At 45.4% G+C, this 19910-nt stretch overlaps 1 protein-coding gene across 2 annotated transcripts in view; it reads right to left on the reverse strand.

The window, feature by feature from the left end:
• Window positions 1-17519, reverse strand: part of RERG (RAS like estrogen regulated growth inhibitor) — a 110265-nt gene extending 92746 nt beyond the window's left edge. Inside the window, exons 1-2 of one of the 2 annotated variants that reach the window (XM_075051298.1) lie at window positions 17355-17519; window positions 15577-15751 (exon numbers count right to left, since the gene is read on the reverse strand). In XM_075051298.1, coding sequence (XP_074907399.1) covers window positions 15577-15637 — 61 coding nt within the window. In that variant the 5' untranslated portion in view covers window positions 15638-15751; window positions 17355-17519. Of the gene's footprint in view, window positions 1-15576; window positions 15752-15911; window positions 16018-17354 lie in introns of those variants that run through there. The other variant, XM_075051301.1, reaches the window with a different exon arrangement.
• Window positions 17520-19910: the final 2391 nt, after the last annotated feature.

Here is a 19910-nt window from a genome sequence, read left to right on the forward strand (position 1 = left end):
AGAAAAAAAGCCCCAGCCTGAAGCAGACACCCGGCATGGAAATATCCAGCCTGAGCAGTTAAATCTAAGCAATGTCCTAAGAAATTTAGAGGGGCCCTGGTACTACCCTACTCCTATTTAAGGGTATGTTAAATAGCATTGCTTCCAGCTCCACCTGTCAGACTGAAAACTGAGGCTTAGTCTGACAGATGACGCTCATCCTTGTCAGAGAAAGAAATGCAGGAGCCGCACTGACTTCGCTTACACAACTCAGCGTTTTAAGGCAGCACAGCTAAATAGTTCCTTTTATTGAACCTGTGACCCTGCTGCTTTTTCTGCTAGTAACTAGCATTGTCTCCTCATTATTTCAGTTGCCAAAGCTCTCAACAAACCACCTCTTTTTTTTCACCGCTCTGAGCAGTCTGAGCCAGGCTCATCTAGAAGTATCACATCACTGGCGAGCAGAAAAACGCTGCAACTGTGGGCATGTCCTTGCTGTCCTGCGATAGAAAGCACGCTGCTAGGTGCTGGTATCTAGGAGATGAAGCCAGTAGATTGTGGTAAGTCCGACTGAAAAATCTAACATGCTGATAGTGGTAGTTTAAACCACGCAAACAGCAGAAAGAGTCGTTGGTCCAAGAAGTCAGGGTCTAGATTGAACCGGAGAGGTCTGGCTTGGACTGCTGGCACAGCTACCACCTTGGTATCAGTTACTTCATGTCTTTGCCCAGTGCCTGTCCTCAGTATGTGAAATACGGGCTACTGCGAGGGTATATTAGTGCTGCGCTATTTGCAGTCTATTGCTGTTGCAAGGCAGGGGTGGAAAAGAAGTCTGAACTATAACTTTTTCAGATGATGAGCTTTTAGAGAATTTGTAGGAAGTACTCCAAAGTCTGAATGTAAAAACAACGCAGCACCTATGATTGAGGAAATAGCACACCACGCTTTTGCCGAGATCTATGGTTTTGCCTTTACAATGTTTGCTTTTAAATGGTATTTTGTCTTTCAATTCATTATACTACTTTCTGAGAGAGTCTGCTAGCACTGGGTGTGGGGACACCCCAGACTGCTGCTTTCCTCCCTGGGATGTGCCGTGGAGGGACAGTGGGCATGGCCCATGGCACAACTGACCCTGCTCTCCATGGACCTGCTCCAAAGCCCACAGAAATAAACACATGCTTTTCCACTGATTTCTACAGACTTTGGATTGATCTCCAGATGCCTGTCAATACTTCTAAATTGTGGAAATATTGCTCTGGAAACTAAGTAATGATGGCAATTCAGAAGAGACCCAAACCAGTATGTTTCTGGAGGCAGGGGGGGGAGAAAAGTCTCGCTGTAAATCACTGCAGATTCTCCTGGATTGGTTCTGTTCAAGTCCTTGGAGTGGCTAAGCCTGAGGAAACCTGCTCTTAACTGAGAGATTAAAAAAAAAATCCCCAAACATTTACCTTCTCGCCCTTCCCTTAGTGAGTGTTTTGAAACCTCTGCTTTTCAAATCTCTCACAGCTGTTTCTGAATAAGGAGAACCTCCTTTAAACTGGGACCTCCCTAGTAGATTATCACCTCTAAGGACAAGAAAACAGTGCAGAAGTAGTGGCACCAACAAGCTGCAATTCAGATTGTTTGAAATCAAATATTACCTATATATCAATCTCCTTCCATCTGTGAGGGCCACAGCATTTGTTCAGGGCACTGTATAAGGTTATTTAGTCTAGCATTTTGTGGAATCTTGAATTAATTTAACTAATAATCTTTAATTTCCCATAACTAATATTCTTCAGCTTTGCAAATAATCCAGTCAAATTTCCATCTAGTTTTGAAGAATTGTAACTAAAGCTCACCTTTCTGTGACTTTGCTTTTTCATCTTCCAAGAGTATTAACTTAGATTTTCTTTCTCAAACTGTCTGCTTCTAGATTTCCCCCCGATATGTGCAGGATCTCCTCTGTGCAAGCTCTTAGTTTCTTTGCCAGTGTGTTTTCAAATCTTACACCCTGGTCAGAGGTAAAAGTATTCATGTTAGCAAGAGTCAGCAGAAAGCTCTGTAATTTTGTTCTGATCTTCATGTGAATTTACAAAAGGAATTGCATCTGTATTCTGCTATTCCACATGCTCTTATTAATCCCTATTCTTGCAAATAAGCCACTGCTGCACGAATTGTGCTGTTTATTTTAATGAGTTCAAATGCATAAAATTTGCTAGTTCTTATTAACACCCCTGTAGCACACTCCAAACATTGACTCAGCTAATGCTTTCAACTTAGTGCCATAAAGTTATATGTATTTGTTTTATTTAACAGGAAGTTACATAAATTTGTTTTTTTCTTAAATACTATAAAAAGATTTCATAATTGTATTAGGAAAATAATTTGTCTTATAAAATGAGGATGGAGTTCCATGTGGTTAGACAGCATGTAGGAATAATCAGATATATAGAATACAAACTCTGCTAAGAAGAAGGAAAGTTCAAGTGGCCCAGAGGACAGGATCATGACTACAGAAGTCATTTAGCTCAAAAGGGAAAGAAGAGGCAATTAAGCACCAGGGAAAAATTTTAATTTAATACACTCATGGCCAACAAGATCATATTTTTCAAGTCAGGAAGGGTCACTGCAGTCATCTACTCTGACCCCCTTGCAATGAAGGACATAAAATGCTTGTCACTGGGGAAATTATTTACTGAGGAATAAAATCCTAGGGGGTTCATGAGTTACTTAAAATTGGACAAGGTCTGCACTGCTGAGACTACTGCTAGAAAGCCCTGCACTGACTCCCTAAGAGTAGAGATAGCCCATACGTATATCTCACGTTATTGTCATTCAGTTTCTCCAGGATTATTTAATATTGAAGTATGGTAGCAAGTGCACTACCTATGTGATGGTATTTAGGCAACAATGTTCTCTTTCAAATGCATGAGTTGAAGGAGCTGCTGTGACCTGGCTTCTGGAGATACAGATGGTGTAAGTCCTCCTGCAGTAAGGTGGTAAATAACACTTGTTTTACTTCATCTGTGCACCAGAAAGCTTCAGGATGGTACAAGTTTTTTTAGAAGTAGTGGCTACAAAGTTGTGCTGAGGTAACAAAATTCCTTGATCATGTCCCAGTGCTTCACCAAAGTCCTTGAGTGATATAAGGAGTTCACACATTAGTATCACTGCACACTCCTGTACTGTGCTAAAACGTGTCCCAGTCCATAAGGCTTTTTCAGTACTGGCTGTCCCTCATGTGAGGGGTACAGGGATAAACTGAAGACGGAACAGTCATTGGGCATTCTACAAGAGACGGTTCTCATTCCCATAGTGACACAGTGGCTCCATGCATTCATGCACTTTTCTCCTAGCCTGTTTTCGTGGGGTTCTTTTTTGAGTGTGGGGTTTGTTTTCTTTTGGTTTTTTTTGTTTTTTTTTTAGAATAGCTAAAGCTGGCAGCCCAGGAACTTTGCTTACAGGAATCAAACCTGGGTCTCTTGGGTCATGTACCATCACTTTTACTGTGATGCTAGCCTTGCTCCTCAGAAAGCCTGCAATCCAACAGGGAACTACAGAATGTCACTCTGTGCTCTAAGCTTCAGGCAGGTAAGTTTTTCTAGATGTCAAGATTCAGACTCAAAAAAAACCCCAACAAACCACATTCATTTTGTTCTCCAAATAAAAGAGCAACATCATTAAGATGATCCCTAGGATTCTTCAGAAACTGTAGAGGTGCAACTGAATTATGCCTTACAAAAGAGACCCATGTGCAAAACTAATCCCACTGGTTTAGTACTCCAGGAGGCATACCCAGCATCCTATGTTCGTGACTGCCCTGGAAACTTTTTTCTGAGCAGAACAGTTTGGGATCTGAGAGCACTTCTGCCATCAGCAGGTTCAAAGTGTTCTGAAATGTCATATGAAATATGCCTTTAGAATGTCACAGGAGCGTAGAGCCCCAACTTCTTAAGAGTCGCCTATTAAAGCAAACAGAGAAGTCCTGGAATTGCACAGTGATTTAGTACTTTTAACACATGATGTCAGTCTGCCCACGCTTGAAACTAAAGACTTTTTTCCATCTGCTATGTCTTGTTATCCAAAAAACACAAAAGCATTTTAACCTTCACCAAGAGCAAGGTATTAATGGGAATGAACAGAAAATGACAGTGCACAATCGAGCTTCAAGGTGTTTTAATCATGAACATGTTTCCCTAAGCCCTGTTCCAACTCCTGCTGTTGGTCATTGTTATTTTCCCTGCCTTTTTGAACAACATGAATGTCAGCTACCTCCTGTGCAGAAACTAGAAGTAGGATCTGAGGTGGCAATGTGCTGTTTTAACTTGGCTGTGAAGGTCACTTTTTCTGTTGAGTTCCCTGCTTCTATTCACAGCCAGTCCCGGTCCATGCTGCAGCGCTGGGAACAAAAAGTAATACTTGCTGCACTCTCGTGCAACAAAGTTCCTCAGACTTGATGGTATTAAAATTTTCACAGCTTGCTAGAAAGTATCATTCAGTAACTGTCTGGCAATTGAAGAAATGCTATAAAATGAGGCAGGCAAAATTATTTTAGGTGATTTAAAAAGTCTTTTAGATACAGACCTAATGTGAACCGAGGTGTATGATACTGAACATGAAATTAGTCCTAACAATATTGAAGCTTTGTTCAGCTGGGTCTAGAGACCTCCTGCAGGCAAATTATGATACTTTTCATACCTGTAAGGTGCTAAAAATCAAGAAATTGCTCTAGGGTCATTCTGCATTTTCCATGGTCTGTCTCTTGCCTCATCTTCAAAGGGATGTCAAGCTAGCCTGCTCCAGAGCTGATGCTTATTGTACCATGCAGCCCATGACTTTACAGATCAATATATATCATAGGTGCTACAACTGCTTAGGAAATAGGCAACTTTACTGAGGTTTCAGCATGAAAATAAAATAGGAGAATGAAATTCCTGTAGAGGGGGTCTAGCAAAATAGAACAGGCAAAGCTCCTTTCTTAGCTCAGAATCCAACGTGTCTGCCTTTTCAAGCAGGAAAGAGTGGAAATGGTGCATGATCTTTTCCTTGGAGCTCTAGAAGTCTGCAGAACTATACATAAGACCTGTCCAAACTATGCAAGTATTTCTTATAGTACGGGTTCCCAAACTCCTCCCAACATACACTAAGCACTATGTGAACTTCCACTGGTTTCCACCGTAGTGGTGCTGAGTCAAAGCTCAGGTGCCTCTTTCATGCTAGAGCCTAAATAAAAAAAAATAATGAAGAAAACAGTCATACTGAGTACGTTTAAAATAGAGGTAGTTTGTTTCATGAGAGAGGCTTGATTGTTTCAGGTGCCAGGTCAAACTGAAAACAAAAATCCCCAAGAAATTAACAAAGTGATATTGAGGATGCATGGTTGGGGGTGGTGAGAAATAGACTGCTTTAATTACACTGAATGCTAATGAAAGAGTATTCTTGCATGAGATGTACTTATTTGAGGTTACCGTGGGGCACTGAAGATTAATTAAAGGCAAGATCTTGATTTCTTGGCTCAGCCAGTGCTTTCTTTCATTTCAGCGAGACAGTATCAGTTATATGAGGAACAGGGTGGTCAGCTGGTGCTCCCGGACAGGACTGCCTCTCCCTGCGAATGGGTCTGAACACTCCAGTCTGGTCAGTCACTTGCTTTCAAGCAAAAAAAATGAGCCTGGATTGCTTTTTGTGTCATTAACTTTTGCGTCACTTACTTTTCATGTCTTACCAGTACAGCTCATTAATGAATCCTTCTTCCATTGACGCATACTGGGGAGAATTTTGATTTACATTTTTCAATTATCAAATCTCAAAAGCATGGGGCTTTCTGCCCAGTTTGGATTGTTTTCCATCTGTGGCCAACCTAGGCTCATTAGCCTGTAGCTGGATTATTCACAGTCCTATGCCCAAGCCTATTTCTTTAGTCACAAAGTCATCAATAGGACATGGTATATGAGTAATTGATAATTAAAATACAGTAAGCTGTGTCCTGGATAAAGTTGTCTCTTGTTGCCTTCAACCTTTCTGCCTGCAGCTCTTCAGAGGCAGGTGGTGTTCTTTCAGGACTGTGCACCTTTATGGGACAATTGCTGTGCTCCTTGTTCTTGTCAGCAAGGTAAACATAAATAAACAGAAAGAGTGGACGTAAGGCCTGCATGTGCAGTTGCACTTGCTAGGATATGAATTACAAGAGCTCTCGATCCTCTTACTTTAGTGACTTTGTTGACTGTGGTCAGGAAATAAGGCAAATTCCTCAGCTCCCTCTTGCAGCAAGGGGAAAGGTGATTGCGTGGGCACAGCACAGCAGCAGGAGGTAGGCAGCCCACTTCACACTCCCAGCTTTGTAAAGAAGCTTGTTTGGCCAGATCCTCAGCTGGGGTAAGCAGGCACCCACTGCCAGAACAGGTACAAGACCACACGTCACTGAAGGGCAACTTTCTAAATAATGCATAAATAAGGACACTGATAGTCCTCTCCTCTTTGATAATCTCGTGACCTACCTTGCCCCCTGTAGATAAAGGTCAAGTTTTCTTAATTGGAGATAAATTTCCTGAAACTTTGCCTGGCAATAGATCTAACAGACATGGACTTGTGGGACAAACTCATGCTGTGGATCACTATTAAATTATTTCATGTTGGAATTCAGCCTGGAGCAGAACCAGCTTCAGTGTATGTAACCACAAGCATCCAGTTGGGTTAAGCAATAGTGCTTGGCATCACAGATTCTGCCACTAAGGTTGGTTACACAAGGTGTTTGTTTTGGCACTCATACTCCCATGCCCCACGTTTTGCAGAGTGTGGGGTTTGGGACTTTTTTTGTTTGTGCTTTTTTCCTGCTCCCCATGGGTCTAATACTGCATTCTTCTGTGGTGACTCTCCAATATATTTCTATTTATTCTGCAGCCCTATTTCAGTGGAGAAATAAATAGCCCACTCCAATTTTTTGGCTTCTACATTTTCTTGCATTTCCCTGCTCCGAATGTCAGACTTGTAGTTCTCACTTGTAAAGCTCCTCAAGGGCACAGGTCAATTGCTGGGTAGGTCAGGAAAAGATCATGGTCGACAGCTCTGCGTAACTGGCTTCCGCCGAGTGGGATTTTTGTTTCCCATGGCAGGCACCGAGATAAGCCACTGAGCCCTCCAGAGTAGGGTTGTGCAAATCTATGATAGATTGCATTATAGTTATACTGAGAGTATATATATAAGAAGCTTTGGCAATGCCCAAGTCGCAATTCCCTTGGTGACTTGAGACTACCAGGCTCCTCCTTCCTTCACCTCGGTTTCCATATTGGCCACTTGAGGATAGTCATGGTGGCGTGTCTTGTGGGAGGGTCATGGTGGTGGCCCTTGTTCCCACAGCCCTTTGGAAAGCTAGAGTGCTGTTCGAGTGCTAAAGAAATTCCCTCCCTGGGAGAGTATATCCTGTGTACTCTCCAGTTGCATCCTTCCAGCTTGAAAACTTTTCAAGCCACTTATCTAAACAGTTCCCACACGGTAATGCATCGCTGCCCCAGGCGTCTGCTCTTGCTTGTCTGCAGCTTCCTTTCCTCTGACCCCTGCGTGGCAGCAGCAAAACAACCTGTGAACATCAGGAGCTTCATGTGCTTTCAAAACCAGGCTTGATGTTTTCAACATATTCTCTCATTTTCCTGTGCGCAGACTGCTGTCTAACATTTCTGGAAAGGCAGCTGGAGACTTCAGCCAATTTCTATGGCGTTTTAAAGCTGCACATATGTTTAATATATCTACTACTTCCTTCCCCAGGGCTTCGTGCTTCTCTTGCCATTCATCTTTTCATACTGTATGCATAGAATATGAGTTATCTACAGCGTCACTAGCATAATATATGGCGTTTCCCAACACCTACATGGCAAATCCATTAGAAACTAACAGCTGCAGACTAACTCCAGCAGAATGAATGCTCTACCTGGTGGGAAACAATCATAAAAAGTACTTTTCCCATTCAGAATTATGAAAGGGCTATAGAAACAGATGCACCTCCCTTCGCAGTTGTTTTTCTGACTCTAAGAAGAGGTAGGAGTCAATGAAATCGGGGGAGCTGGTTTAATCTGAGGCGAATGGAAAGAACGGCTAGTTCCAGCAGCAGGCCAGGTTGAGAGCTGGTGAGGTGGGAGCCCCATAACCAGTGAAGTGGCAATGGGGAGAGCTCATGGCAGCGCCCCGCAAACTGCGTGTGGAAAGGGAAGGAAAGCCAAGGGGTGCCTTCGCCCAAAGTTGTAACTCTGCAGCAGCGGGTAGAATAAAAGACTGTCAGTAATGCAGAGCAAACACAGACTTGGAATAAGAGCAGCAAATGAATGAGGATGCTGTAGATTCCTTGTCCACTGCTAACTTACAGGAATTTTTCCACTCTCCTGCTTACCACAGTGTTGGGAGTGCTTGCCAGGTGTGTGGTGAGGGTACACCTTCAATCAACAGCAGTTAAAGACAGCCCTATAACCACAGCTCGGCTGAAGCCTGAAGCATTTTGTTGATACTCCTACTTTAAGGCAGTGTTTTTTCCATATACTTACATATTTATTTTTGGGTGCTAAAAATGTAAAAGATGCAAGGGTGGCACAAAGATAAATGCAGAGAAAGAAAGTTTTCTTGGGAAATACAGACATAACTTGTGTCTCCTGCTCTGCCACGAAGCCAAAATAGGTGCATTTACCGACTTCTATGACCAAGGCTAGCTATGTAAAGATATTATACTGCTTCCCTTTTTAACCCGTGTGAAGCTGGCTTCACGCAATGACTGTCTGGAGCAGTCAAAGCTTGGAGCATCCTCAAAGTCCAAGCCAGGGAATGGTTGCCAGGACAGTAGGAACCACTTCAGAGTGGCTGTTCTTTGCCACATCACATCACTGCTGCCAGGTCAGCTCGTCTGGAACTCACACACTGAGCCTTTAATGATGTACTGACAGTGTGGGCAAAGAGTAACGGAGGAGCTGGAGATGAGAAACAGAGATGGGAGGAAGCACTAAGTGAGGAGGCTGAGAAGGCAACTGTAAATACAAAGTTTTCATGTAAAGTACAAAGCAGAAGTGATTCCACCATACACAGACTTTAGGAAACATGTACTAAACTGGCAACGTGAAAAAGAAGGGTGATAGCTGAGAAGAAACGAAGCAAAGAAGTATATGCAAGGCAAGGGGTAGGCAGGGACTCCAGATAGCAGGGAGGTAAAGAACAAGTTTGTGGAAGAATAAAATCTTAGCATTTCTGAAAGGATCCATTAGGGTCAGCAGCCTAGGAGATACCAGTGCATTCAGTGACCTGGTAGGGAACAGCAAACTGGCCAAAACAGTGCAAGGCTTTGCAGTAAGCCGGCGAACAATTCCTGGGACTCCAGCAGGAAGCTTTTTGGTTGTCTTTCGCAATGACTACAGGAGACAGAAGTGGGCAGGATGGCTATCTTATCAAGGCAAGAGCTGCGGGGGGTGGCTGGGCACAGGCCTAGAGAAAAATCTGTGCTGCATGCATAAATCTTGAATCCTGGCATTCCTTCCTTGGTAATCAAACAGCAGGCTATATTTAGCTCAACCTAAACAGAAACAAAGAACAGCAGGACTAGTCTTAGCTCTAACAGCTGCCACCAGCTGCTGAGAGGGGACGCAGGTAGAGCAGATGTCAGATGTAGTTAAATGAGATGGAACAGGGAAGGCAGCTATGCTTGAATGAACAAGTTGGCGTTTGGTTAGAGAAATTCTGCCTTCTATTATTTCATGGTTAGCCAGAAGGAAGATTGAAGGTCGAGCAGAGCATGAATGCTTTCTACACCAATTGCAAGGCTATAGTGAACTATGGACAGGCAAATAAGCAGAGGAAAGGGAGGAGGTAACAGATACAAGTAGACTATCTTGCCACTCAGAGCAAATGCTTGTGTGTCTAGCCCAAGTTCTTGGTGTTCCCTCTCTTCAGTTTTAGCATAACAACAATCAACAAATGCAGTTTTGAGAAAGTCCAGGAAAGACTGGTTGTCACGCAGCTGCTGACTAAATACTATACTGCTTGTATCTGTGTGGTAAGGCCAGTGGGGCTTTTCCAAGCGGCATGCTGGGGCTGCCCCCAGGTACTGCTGATCCCAGTACAGCCCTGCACTTGGTTATTATTGTACTCCCTGCCTGGCCCCAAAACTGCACGTGTTAGGTCCACTACAACAGCAGCCCCTCTCCTTGCTGGCATGACAAGGACTCTGAGGGCCACACATTCATGGGTGACAGCGACTTTTTTCACTGATCCATGAACCCAGGGCTCACCCTCTGTATAGGCATCAGCGTTACCCACTGGACAGAAGTGTGGAAAGGTCACGTGAATGCAACTGGCTGCTTGCAATATTACCTGCTCCAGGGGGACACATTTACATGCTTGCTGGGGAGAAATAATCACAAAACCTCATCCAGTGTGACCTAATTACTGTTATATTTCTGCCAGTACATATACACATACATGCACAGTACCTCAGTGAACCTGTATCTGGTTGAAAAGTGTAAAACCAAAGGATGCAAAAAGTGGGATTGTTTAATGAGTACTTTACCAGTGAAATATTAGGGAGAATTAATATAGTGGGTGTTAAACTTGATCACTGAATAATTGCTTAAGCATCTGGTTGTCATTGCCATTCTTAAGAACAAAGAAAAAAAAGCAACTCATCTACTCCACTAGTGTAAAAACAACAAACAAACAAAAAACCAAACCAGAAAATCCACAGTCTTCTTCCACCCACATTTTTGGATTTCAGAGACACCTTATTACAGTAATCTTCCCTAGATAAATCAGTTGGTATAGCATGGACTTTGAAGCTTTTGTGGTAGCTTTCCCTGCCTTACTAGCAGAGCTGTGAGCTTGATGACTAATCGCTCCTTAATAACTCACGTTTCCTCCCCAAAAGTCCCTGAAATGAAACTAGTGGGGGAAAACATATGAGCAGGGATTTGTGAAGTAGAAAATCACTTTGAAATGGGCTTCTTTCCCAGTAACCCGTATGTTTTTTTGAATGGGGGGTGGTGCTGAATTCAGTTCTATTCCCCACATGCCCAGACCTTGCAACTGGGAAGTGATCCCTGGTAGTGTATTTCAGACATATCCCCAAATAATGAAAACAAAACACAGATTTGTTGTAGGCCTCTCTGGCTTGGCTGTTGCTTGAATTTGTTCCATAGGAACTTTCAAATCCAGATATCTTTCTCTTAAGTATGTTCCCCCATCCTGGGTTAGACAGCGAAAATAGCATAAGCCAACAGATACAAATCTACGTCTACTCAGGACTTTCCCAACTGTGACACTAAAATGATTGAAGTTAGCGAGATCTTAATTTCTGAGATGGGACAGGCTCTTTGCAGGATGTTATTTACTGATGCCACTTTATCGATCACCCTCTTGCCCAAACACAAGCATCTGAGCTATAGCTGGATCAAAAGATCAACAACAGCCCCGTGTCTCATGTGCCTGATTGCCTAAGAAAATTATTTGCATAGCTGCCTAGAAGCAGACACATATTTACTGGGGGGAGCCTGTGGGAGCTTTAGTACCTTTCTGTCGTTTATGCACCGGTAGAAACCACACACACTTCCATGTCACATACGATGGCTGCAGCTGCACGACCCGTGCAGACAGATGAGAAGTGCATCTGCCTGTGTGGGCACACCGTACACGCTAACCCAGAAACTTGGAGTATTCAGCCTGGCACACACACACAGCGAAAAGGCAAGTTGGACAGCACATACTGCAGCTGGACATTCTCTCTTTTTTGGACAAAATATAAAGGCTCCTAAGCAGAGGTATTTTGAGCATTCATAGTCAACTGAATTATGAGTTGGAAAAGTATGAGCCGTGCAGTGCTATCCAGTACATGCCCTTCTTTTCTCCTCCTGGTTCATACATTTTCACTCCTCTTTAGCTTTCTGGGCACATACTGTACCTTGTAATGACATGGAAGAACAAGGCCTGTAAGTCTTTATTAATTGTTACTACTGTATTTTTAAAAGGAGCTATTTAGGAAATTCTAACTTTTGTTACCATAGGAATGAAGCTGTAGGATTCAGCAGAAGAACAATTTAAACAGCAATGTTTAAGTAATTCATATCAACTGTAATTCCCCGCTCCCTCCAATCTCCTGTTGGACATGAAGAAAAAGACTTTAAAAGCTCTCTGTCCTTCTCAGTGCCGCTTGACTGTAGCCCAAATTAGGAGGTGCAGCCCTGTTATCTACAGCAGGGCTTAGCAATGTCCCTTCCCACCCACAGAGCGTCTCCTCTTCTTCCTGAGTAAAAGAGCAGTAAAGTGCTCCTTGGCTCAGGCAGAGCTCCGCATCTGGTTTTTTTCAGCTAGTTTAAAGTAAAGTTTATGCAACTTCTGAAGAGTAAGAACTGGGTGAATGGAGGAGCATCCAGTCCACTGTACAAAAGCAGGTTGGGATGCTCGTACCTGAGGAGCTTGCCCAGATGAGCTGACCAGTGATTTGCTACTCAGTGTAATTCTGAACTAAGTGCCTTACTAGAGGCACTTTCTGAGTTGGCTTGCTCCTCCTTTTCTATTTGAGAGGTTTAGGTCCACATATAAGTAAAAACCAAAACAGGACAGGTGAGTTGATTAGCAATTCTGCTGGCCTTCTCCAGCAGGCAGGAGGAGACAAGGCAAGGAAGGAGAACAGCAAAGAGCTGGCACTCAGACTTGCAATTCCCCCCATTTGTTTTTTAAACCTTTGAACCATGGAAACGTGACAAGCAGCAAGAATGTGGAGAGAAGTTTTCTTTTCCCTGGCTTTAACTCTTTTTTGAGATGCTATCACTATTCTGACTTGTGAACAGTGTTCTGGTTTTCCACCTCATGTTGGGAGAGCCTTGGATTAGCTGGGACTACTTAGTAGAACAAGCAGTCTTGCACCCCGTTAAACAGATGTCTAGCATTAATGATGAGATAAGGATGTTCCTCAGCTCTCACTAATGGTAACAGTTCTATTGGTTTTCACAGTGTATGAGGGACAGCTTTAATTCTCTGCATGTCCTGAAGCACAACACTTCTTTCTTCATAGCTGCTTTGACTCACTGATCCAAAGTCCTGGTCAGGAACTGGAAGAGGAGCCTCTCCAGGATATTACAATACGTGTCTGTAAGTTCACAGATGCCGTCAGGTGGTGAAGCCTCTTACAGATTAAGAACCTAATGTCTGGCTCTTCCTCAGCAAATGAAGATGAGCCAAGCAAGCAAGCCAGTGACCATATTTTGGCATGACTTTCTGGCAATTACAGTGGCCTTATTCATCACCCAACGTCTCCTTTTCATTGCACATATCTAGCGTGCTCCAGCGTTCTGCCTTGCATTCTTGCTTCTGGAGTCTGGCTTATCTTGCAGCTGTCTGGCCAAGCCTACTCTAGTAACCTATGGCCACAGGATCCTGTCTCAACAATGTATTACAAACTGGTCACAGGGATAGGGAATTGCACAGCTACACTAAAAAAAAGACACTATCAACACTAATCTAGTAGGGTGTTTATCCGCCAAACCCAGCTATCTGGAGACTACTTGCTGTCCGGCTCTGCTTTTAGCAAAGGTGTAACAGCACTTCCACAGCTCCCACTGTTGCTACTGTTGGCTACAGGCAAATCGGTATTTTCAGACACACTTCCCCCCCCCCCCCCCCCGCCCGTTATTTCTCTGGAGTTGGCCGAGCTGTTGAAACTGGATCCTTTTATGGGAACGTACAAGAGGGGTTTTCATAAGCAAGCTGGAGATTCTGGGAGGCACAGTTGCTGCTCTGTTGAGGTAGCCGACTGCAGTCTGTAGTGTCTCCACACTCCTAAATTCACCTTGTTGTGCTGCCCACTTATTTGCGCCTTCATTTCCACACAATTTCACATGCGTGGTCACAGTCAAAAAGAGGGGACGTTAGTCAGATCTTTGTAATATTTCTTTGCATCTCAAATGGGAGAAAAAGAAAAGAGACAGGGGGAAGACTCTGAAGGACTAGGATGTTTTTATTGGCTTTTCATTAAAAATTATCTCCTGCCCGGTTCCAGGACTACAGGAAAACATTTTTACCATAAAATCCTAGTATATTCAAGTCTACAAAAAGGATATAACAGGTGAAAAAGGTTCTTGTTGATCCTATGCTGGTGAGGCATTTTAACTGAGCACTTAACTGGTAGTTTTGTATTTTTTAAATATAAGCTGTCAAATGATTAGGAATATCAGGCAAGGGGAGTCTCTTAGTGTTTCAGTTTTCCTGCAAATACTTCAACATGCTCTTGCATTATTTTGAATCCAGCCAAAAGACTGGACAACCACAGAAACCGTCAACCAAATGTAAGACAAACCAAAGCAAGAACCACTGAAGTTACTCACAAAACTTGGACGGGACAGTGAAATACAAATACAAAAGAGGGGTGGGGTGAGCACAGCAGGGGAGAAGGAACAGTTTAAACTTATCCCAGTATATTATCAGCATTCCCTCAGGTATTTTATTCAAAAAGGTAGAATTCAATCTGCATTGTCTTTGTGTAAGCGGTATAATCTCTAACAACCTCTGCCTCACATACGCCTTTTTTCCTGAAGGCTGACAGAGCTACTTCACTGAGAGTGTTCTGGTAAAATACCTTCTGGGTAAAAGCACTTTTATAAACAACCCATTCTGAAGTTAACAAAACTATCTGGCCTGTAAAGCTATAATACGTTTATGGGCCAGAACCTTGGCCCTTCTAATGCAAAAGTTACTTTGGGGAACTGGAGCTGGTTGACAGCAGCTGAGAGTCTAGCCTAATGCTCTTACCAGTACATCCCACCTCCTGGCTTGTCTTGTGCAGATTTCTCTAAAATAAACAGTACCTTAGAATTCCCAAGCCGGTACAGGAGTATGATTAGACTCAGTCTCTTTATTTCCTCAAGCCTGTGGTGCAAGGACATGTTGGGATGGTCCTGGAGCTGTCAAGTTAATGCAACACCACTGAAGTACCCGAGAGAGCCTGCAACCTTCGCGTTATGCTCCTTGTCTCACCAAAGGAAAGGCTGTCTGTAGAAATGGATTTTTAACATTTATGCCTCCCCCTTGTGTTTCTACCATATGAACTCACCAGACTACATTTGTTTCTCAAAAGATCTCTCCAAATGCAAACTTTACACATCATATTTTCTTGGTTTCCAGCTAAATATGTAAATACAAGAGAGCACTGAGAATAAAAATTCATCACTGAAATCAACCAGAATTAGGGCTATTACAGAAGTCACCCAATATTTAATAGAGGATCTTATCTTGGAGGATAGGGAGCATAATATAGATACCTTCATATGAAGAGACAAATTAAATATTACTAATTCTGTTCCAATGGAAAAGAGCAATCTTGCTACTCACTCAATGAGAAGTGGGATTGAGTTGGGGTGGGAAGTTTGTTTCGTTGTTGTTGGTTAGGTTTTTTTTAAAGCAATAAAAGTACTTTATTCTGGAGAACCTGGAGAAAATAGTGTGGAAAGCAAGGCAGAGAGAACTCCTGGCCTGATCCTGACTTCCCTGACAAGAATCAAGTCAGAGCTGTCCCTTTGTACAAAGAGTTTGTCTGCACACAGGGAGCAAAAAGTTACCTGATGACAAGCATAAGAAAAAATCAGACGACAAACATACCTGACTTGCCCACGCCAGCTCGACCAAAGATCGCCAGCTTCACTTCTGCGCTCTTAGCCATGCTGGAAGGAAGGGAGCGGTGACAAATTCACCCGATTATCAAAAGTGAAGCAGAAGAACTGTTCCCAGCTCCTGTCTTCGGCTTCACCGTGTCATTGTGACGTCAATGCAGAGCCTGGGGAAGAACACCACGAGGATGGAGCTGCAAGGAGCCAGGCTCTCCCTCAACCCCCCTTTTTTCTTTTCAAATAATCATGATAATTGATGCTACGTTCCCACTTTAAACACTGCAGTAACACCACTGACACATTTGGCACTGCTCATACAAAACCTACCTTCAGCTTTCTAGCTCTCGCTGCTTGTTTCACACTGGCACCGTAATATTGCAAAAGGCACTTATCCCAGAGTACCTGCCTCACAAGGTTCCTTATTCTTTCTTTCTCTTTCAGCTGCAATTGCTCGTATTTACTGTATTTGCCTCAACTCCAACGAATTAGTTCTTGTAGAATGTATTTAAAAGCCACAAGCACTCACTAATAGTGCCTGCAGAGACCTGATCTTTCCTCAAGCCCTCTAGTTCCAGAAAGGTTTCAATTACTCAGCTGCAGTTGCCTAAAAACCTCTAAGCACTTGTACCTTGCCCATTCTGCTAAACAAATCCGTACGCAGAAGTTCTCCAGTGCTCCTTGTTTAAGCTGCCTCAGCTCATACATAAACATTCGGCAAAGCATGGGGTTAGAAAAAGGATGCCAGAATTTCTGGTAATATGCTTTTAATAGGCCACATGGGAATTATCTATATTCACAGCTTTGCTGCGTGACCTTGAGCAAGTCACCTGACACTTCTTCTACTTGATTTCTCTAACCCGGAGAGTAAAAATTATAATAGTACCCGTCATTGTAGCATGCTTTAAGATCTTGGGCGAAAAATGGCAACTGTGATGGTGATGATGATCCTCAGCCCTGACTAAAACATCAAAAATTTGGTCTCCCTTTAAAACGGGGTAGAACTTTACTTGCGAATGCAACCTGTTATGAAGGTTTGCTGCTGTGCTAAAGTGTCCGCTTTAACCGTAAATTCTAATAGTGACGTAGGAAGCTCTCTACATTAATATTACCCGGTCTACAGCAAAATGCATTTAAAAGTTGTCTCTTGAAATAAAAGCCTGCGGCTTTTGCCTATTAAAAAAAAAAGGCAGCTTGTAAAAAGAAAGAGTGAAGACACTGCACTTAGAGAAGGGTCCCAACTCATCTCTGACGCCTTTATGCTCCTGATTCATTTCGCCTAAGAGCACGTACCAGACCGCGCTCGCTTCGCATCAACAGCGAGAACGCAGAGCGCTTCGGGAGCCCCATCCCCTAGCGGGCTGGGAGGGGGACACCGCTATTTCCCTCCCACGAAAGCCCCCGCCCGCCCGCCGGTACCTGACCCACCGCCGAGCCCCCGCGGCCGCCCGCCGCGCGGCACGACCCGCCGCTCCGCGCCCCCGCCCGCCCCTCGCCCGCCGGTATCTTGTCCGTTTCCCCGGTAGATGCCGATTCACCGCCGCCTGCCCCGTAACTTCGGGCGGGCTCCGGCTCCTCGGCCGCCTCCCGGCAGGTGCCGCCCGCCCGGCGCAGGGCGGCTCCCGCGGCTGCGGGCACCGCCGCGGCCCCGCGCGTAGCGGGCACCGTGCCCCCCCCATACCCCCGCACCGCACCTTCCCCCCCGCGCTCCTCCCTCCTCCCCGCGCCCGCGGAGAAGCCCCGCGGGCGCGCACAGCTCCGCCCGGCGCTCACCTCCTTGCGCGCACGGCTCAGCGGCGCGGAGGGGCCGCGCTCGGCGGTGCCCGGGCTGCGCCGCCGCGCTCGACCGAGGGAGGCGCGGCCCGGCCCGGCCCCGGGCGCGTCCGCGCTCCCGCCGGCGGCAGCGGCGCGGCCGCACAATGCGGAGAGGCCGCCCGTCCGTCCGCCCGCCCGGCGGCGGCGGCTCCCGCTCCCGCAGCGCCCGCCGGCCGCCGCGCGGCACTGCGGCGCCCCCTGCCGGCCGCCGCGCGGCACTGCGGCGCCCCCTGCCGGCCGCCGCGCGGCACTGCGGCGCCCCCTGCCGGCCGCCGGGCGCAGCACGCCAGCCCCTCCGCGGTGCGGTGCGGTGCGGTGCGGTGCGGTGCGGTGCGGAGGGCGGCGGGCGCGGGGCCGCTGGGCCCCGGAGGGCGGGGAGCGGGGGGGGCGCCGGGCCGGGCCGGGCCGGGCCGGGCGAGGTGGCGCCGTGCCCTGGGTGTAGATTCCTGCAGGCGTCAGCCGGTGCCCGACGCGGTCTCCCGGAGGAAGGAGCGCAGCCCTCTAATTCGGCGTGTTTGACGGTAACGTAGCCTTTAATTATGCGGGCCGACGGCTGCCGTTCGCACGCGTAAATTTTGTCTAAGCGCTCGCTAGCGGGCCCAGCCAAGTCTGCTCCAGAGCTTCATTTAACAGCTCAAGTCCTCTCTTACTCACTTAGTGCTGCTCTCCCGTGCCACCCCGCAGAACTCTGCACAGAGCCAGGTAGCCTCTCCCTGTCCTGACAAGCAGAACAGCAAAGCCACATAAGGTTGCAGCCTCATCAGACCGCTTCCCAGTAGCACCAGCTTTTTCCACCGCGCTCTTCCTCCCTGCATCCCAGCATGGCTTATGGCAAAGGAAAGCATTGTTATTTCAATTTGCAAATGGGGAAAACGAACCGTGTAATTACATCAGTCCCTCCAAGAGGCTAGTGTCAGAGCCAGGGATCGAGTTCCGAAATGATAGGATCAAATTCACCGGACAACTCTTACTTCCTTGTTTATTAAACTATCCGGTAATGTAAAGATACATTAGTAACAGATGTGAACCAGAGCTGGAAAGCACTTAAGAGTTCAGTGGATGTTCCTCCTCTGTTTCTGTTCCAGCCCAGATCTGAATGAGATACAAGATGAGTAAAAGAGAAAGCTCTCCCTTCGCTGTCTTTCTTGATGCAAAATTAAATAAAAGTTGGATTCGAAAAGATCTTCTGTGATCCAAGCCTCTCTGCAAGAGCACGATAAGCGTTTAGGGGGCAGGGTGGCAGTCCTGAGGAGAAAGGAGCACCTACTATTTTCCCTCCAAGCTGTGCCAGCTGCAGACACTCAGGAGCAGATCTTAAAATAGTTGTACTGCATATCATTCAAAGGCAAAAAAAAAAAAAAAAAAAATCCGAAGGCAGATGTGAAAGCAGTAGTGTGGTTTATGCTTTACTTGTTAAAAGTAAATGCTGAGGCTTTAAGCCTTCATTCTCGTTTGGTTTACATAATTTAGAGGGATTAGCTTTTTCCATCCTCCTAAGAGAGCAACTGGTGAGTGTCTATTTTGCATCTGGAGAAATGTGTGTTAGTCTCGAGGCCTGACATTTGTTTTGTGTCTATGGAATTCACCCTGCATGGGGCTGTCAAATTAAATACGATAACTGGCTTTTCCAAAGCAGCAGATAATTTATTGGTCATTAAAAATCCTAGTGGCTGTGCAGTCTGCTTGCGCTGAAGTCTCTTATTGGTGCCAGGGCATAAGAATTTAGTAAACACTAATCATGGACACAGGCAAGGGTTTCAAATGGTTGAGACCCCCAGGGCTGGTCCAGGACCGCCTCAGTTGCTGTTTGCTTTCTCTGTACTGACTGTGCTTCTCATACATAATGTTGATGGGTTTGCGAGGTTGGGGGTCTACCCAAAATGGGTTTTGAAAGCCTTCGGTTTTAGTCCTATAGACCAAGGACCACCTTGCTTTGTCGTAAGCAATGGTTTGTTGGGAGTTGTGGAAGACATTTTCTCAGTGGTTTTGCCACATTTGCTGATCCTAAAATGTGCTCATGGGTATTATCCTGGCATAGGTAAAGAGCTCAAGGTTTTCCCATGTGAAGACCACCACGTGACTGACTGCCTGCATGATGGGGCAGGTTCCTTTTCTGCCCTTCCGTCTTCTGAAAATTTGGGAGAGGGGAAGCAAAGCCGAAGGTGCGCGGCATCTGCTCCCAGATGGTCTGTGTGCTGTCAGTCTGAACTCAGCCTGATCCAGCAGAAATCAGGAGCATCCCTTTCCCTCCCCACCAGAGCCACATTTCTTAGATTTCTCCCTCTTGTGCCTTGCATGTTTGGTGAGTCATAGTGCTTCAGAGCCTTAATTCATTTTGGAAAATAGCACTTCAGTATACTCAAAAATATTATTCTTGTTTTACCAGGAAAAGGAGCAGTCCCGGCACAAGCGGATAGCTGGCCTGTGGGAAATATTGGTTGGAGTAGAGCTGAGGGAAACTCCCTCCTTTTTGTAGCCTCCTTTTCTACGGTGTCAAAGCAATGAAGTGTATCT

This window comes from Buteo buteo, chromosome 19 (assembly GCF_964188355.1).
Source record: "Buteo buteo chromosome 19, bButBut1.hap1.1, whole genome shotgun sequence".
Lineage (NCBI taxonomy): Eukaryota > Metazoa > Chordata > Aves > Accipitriformes > Accipitridae > Buteo > Buteo buteo.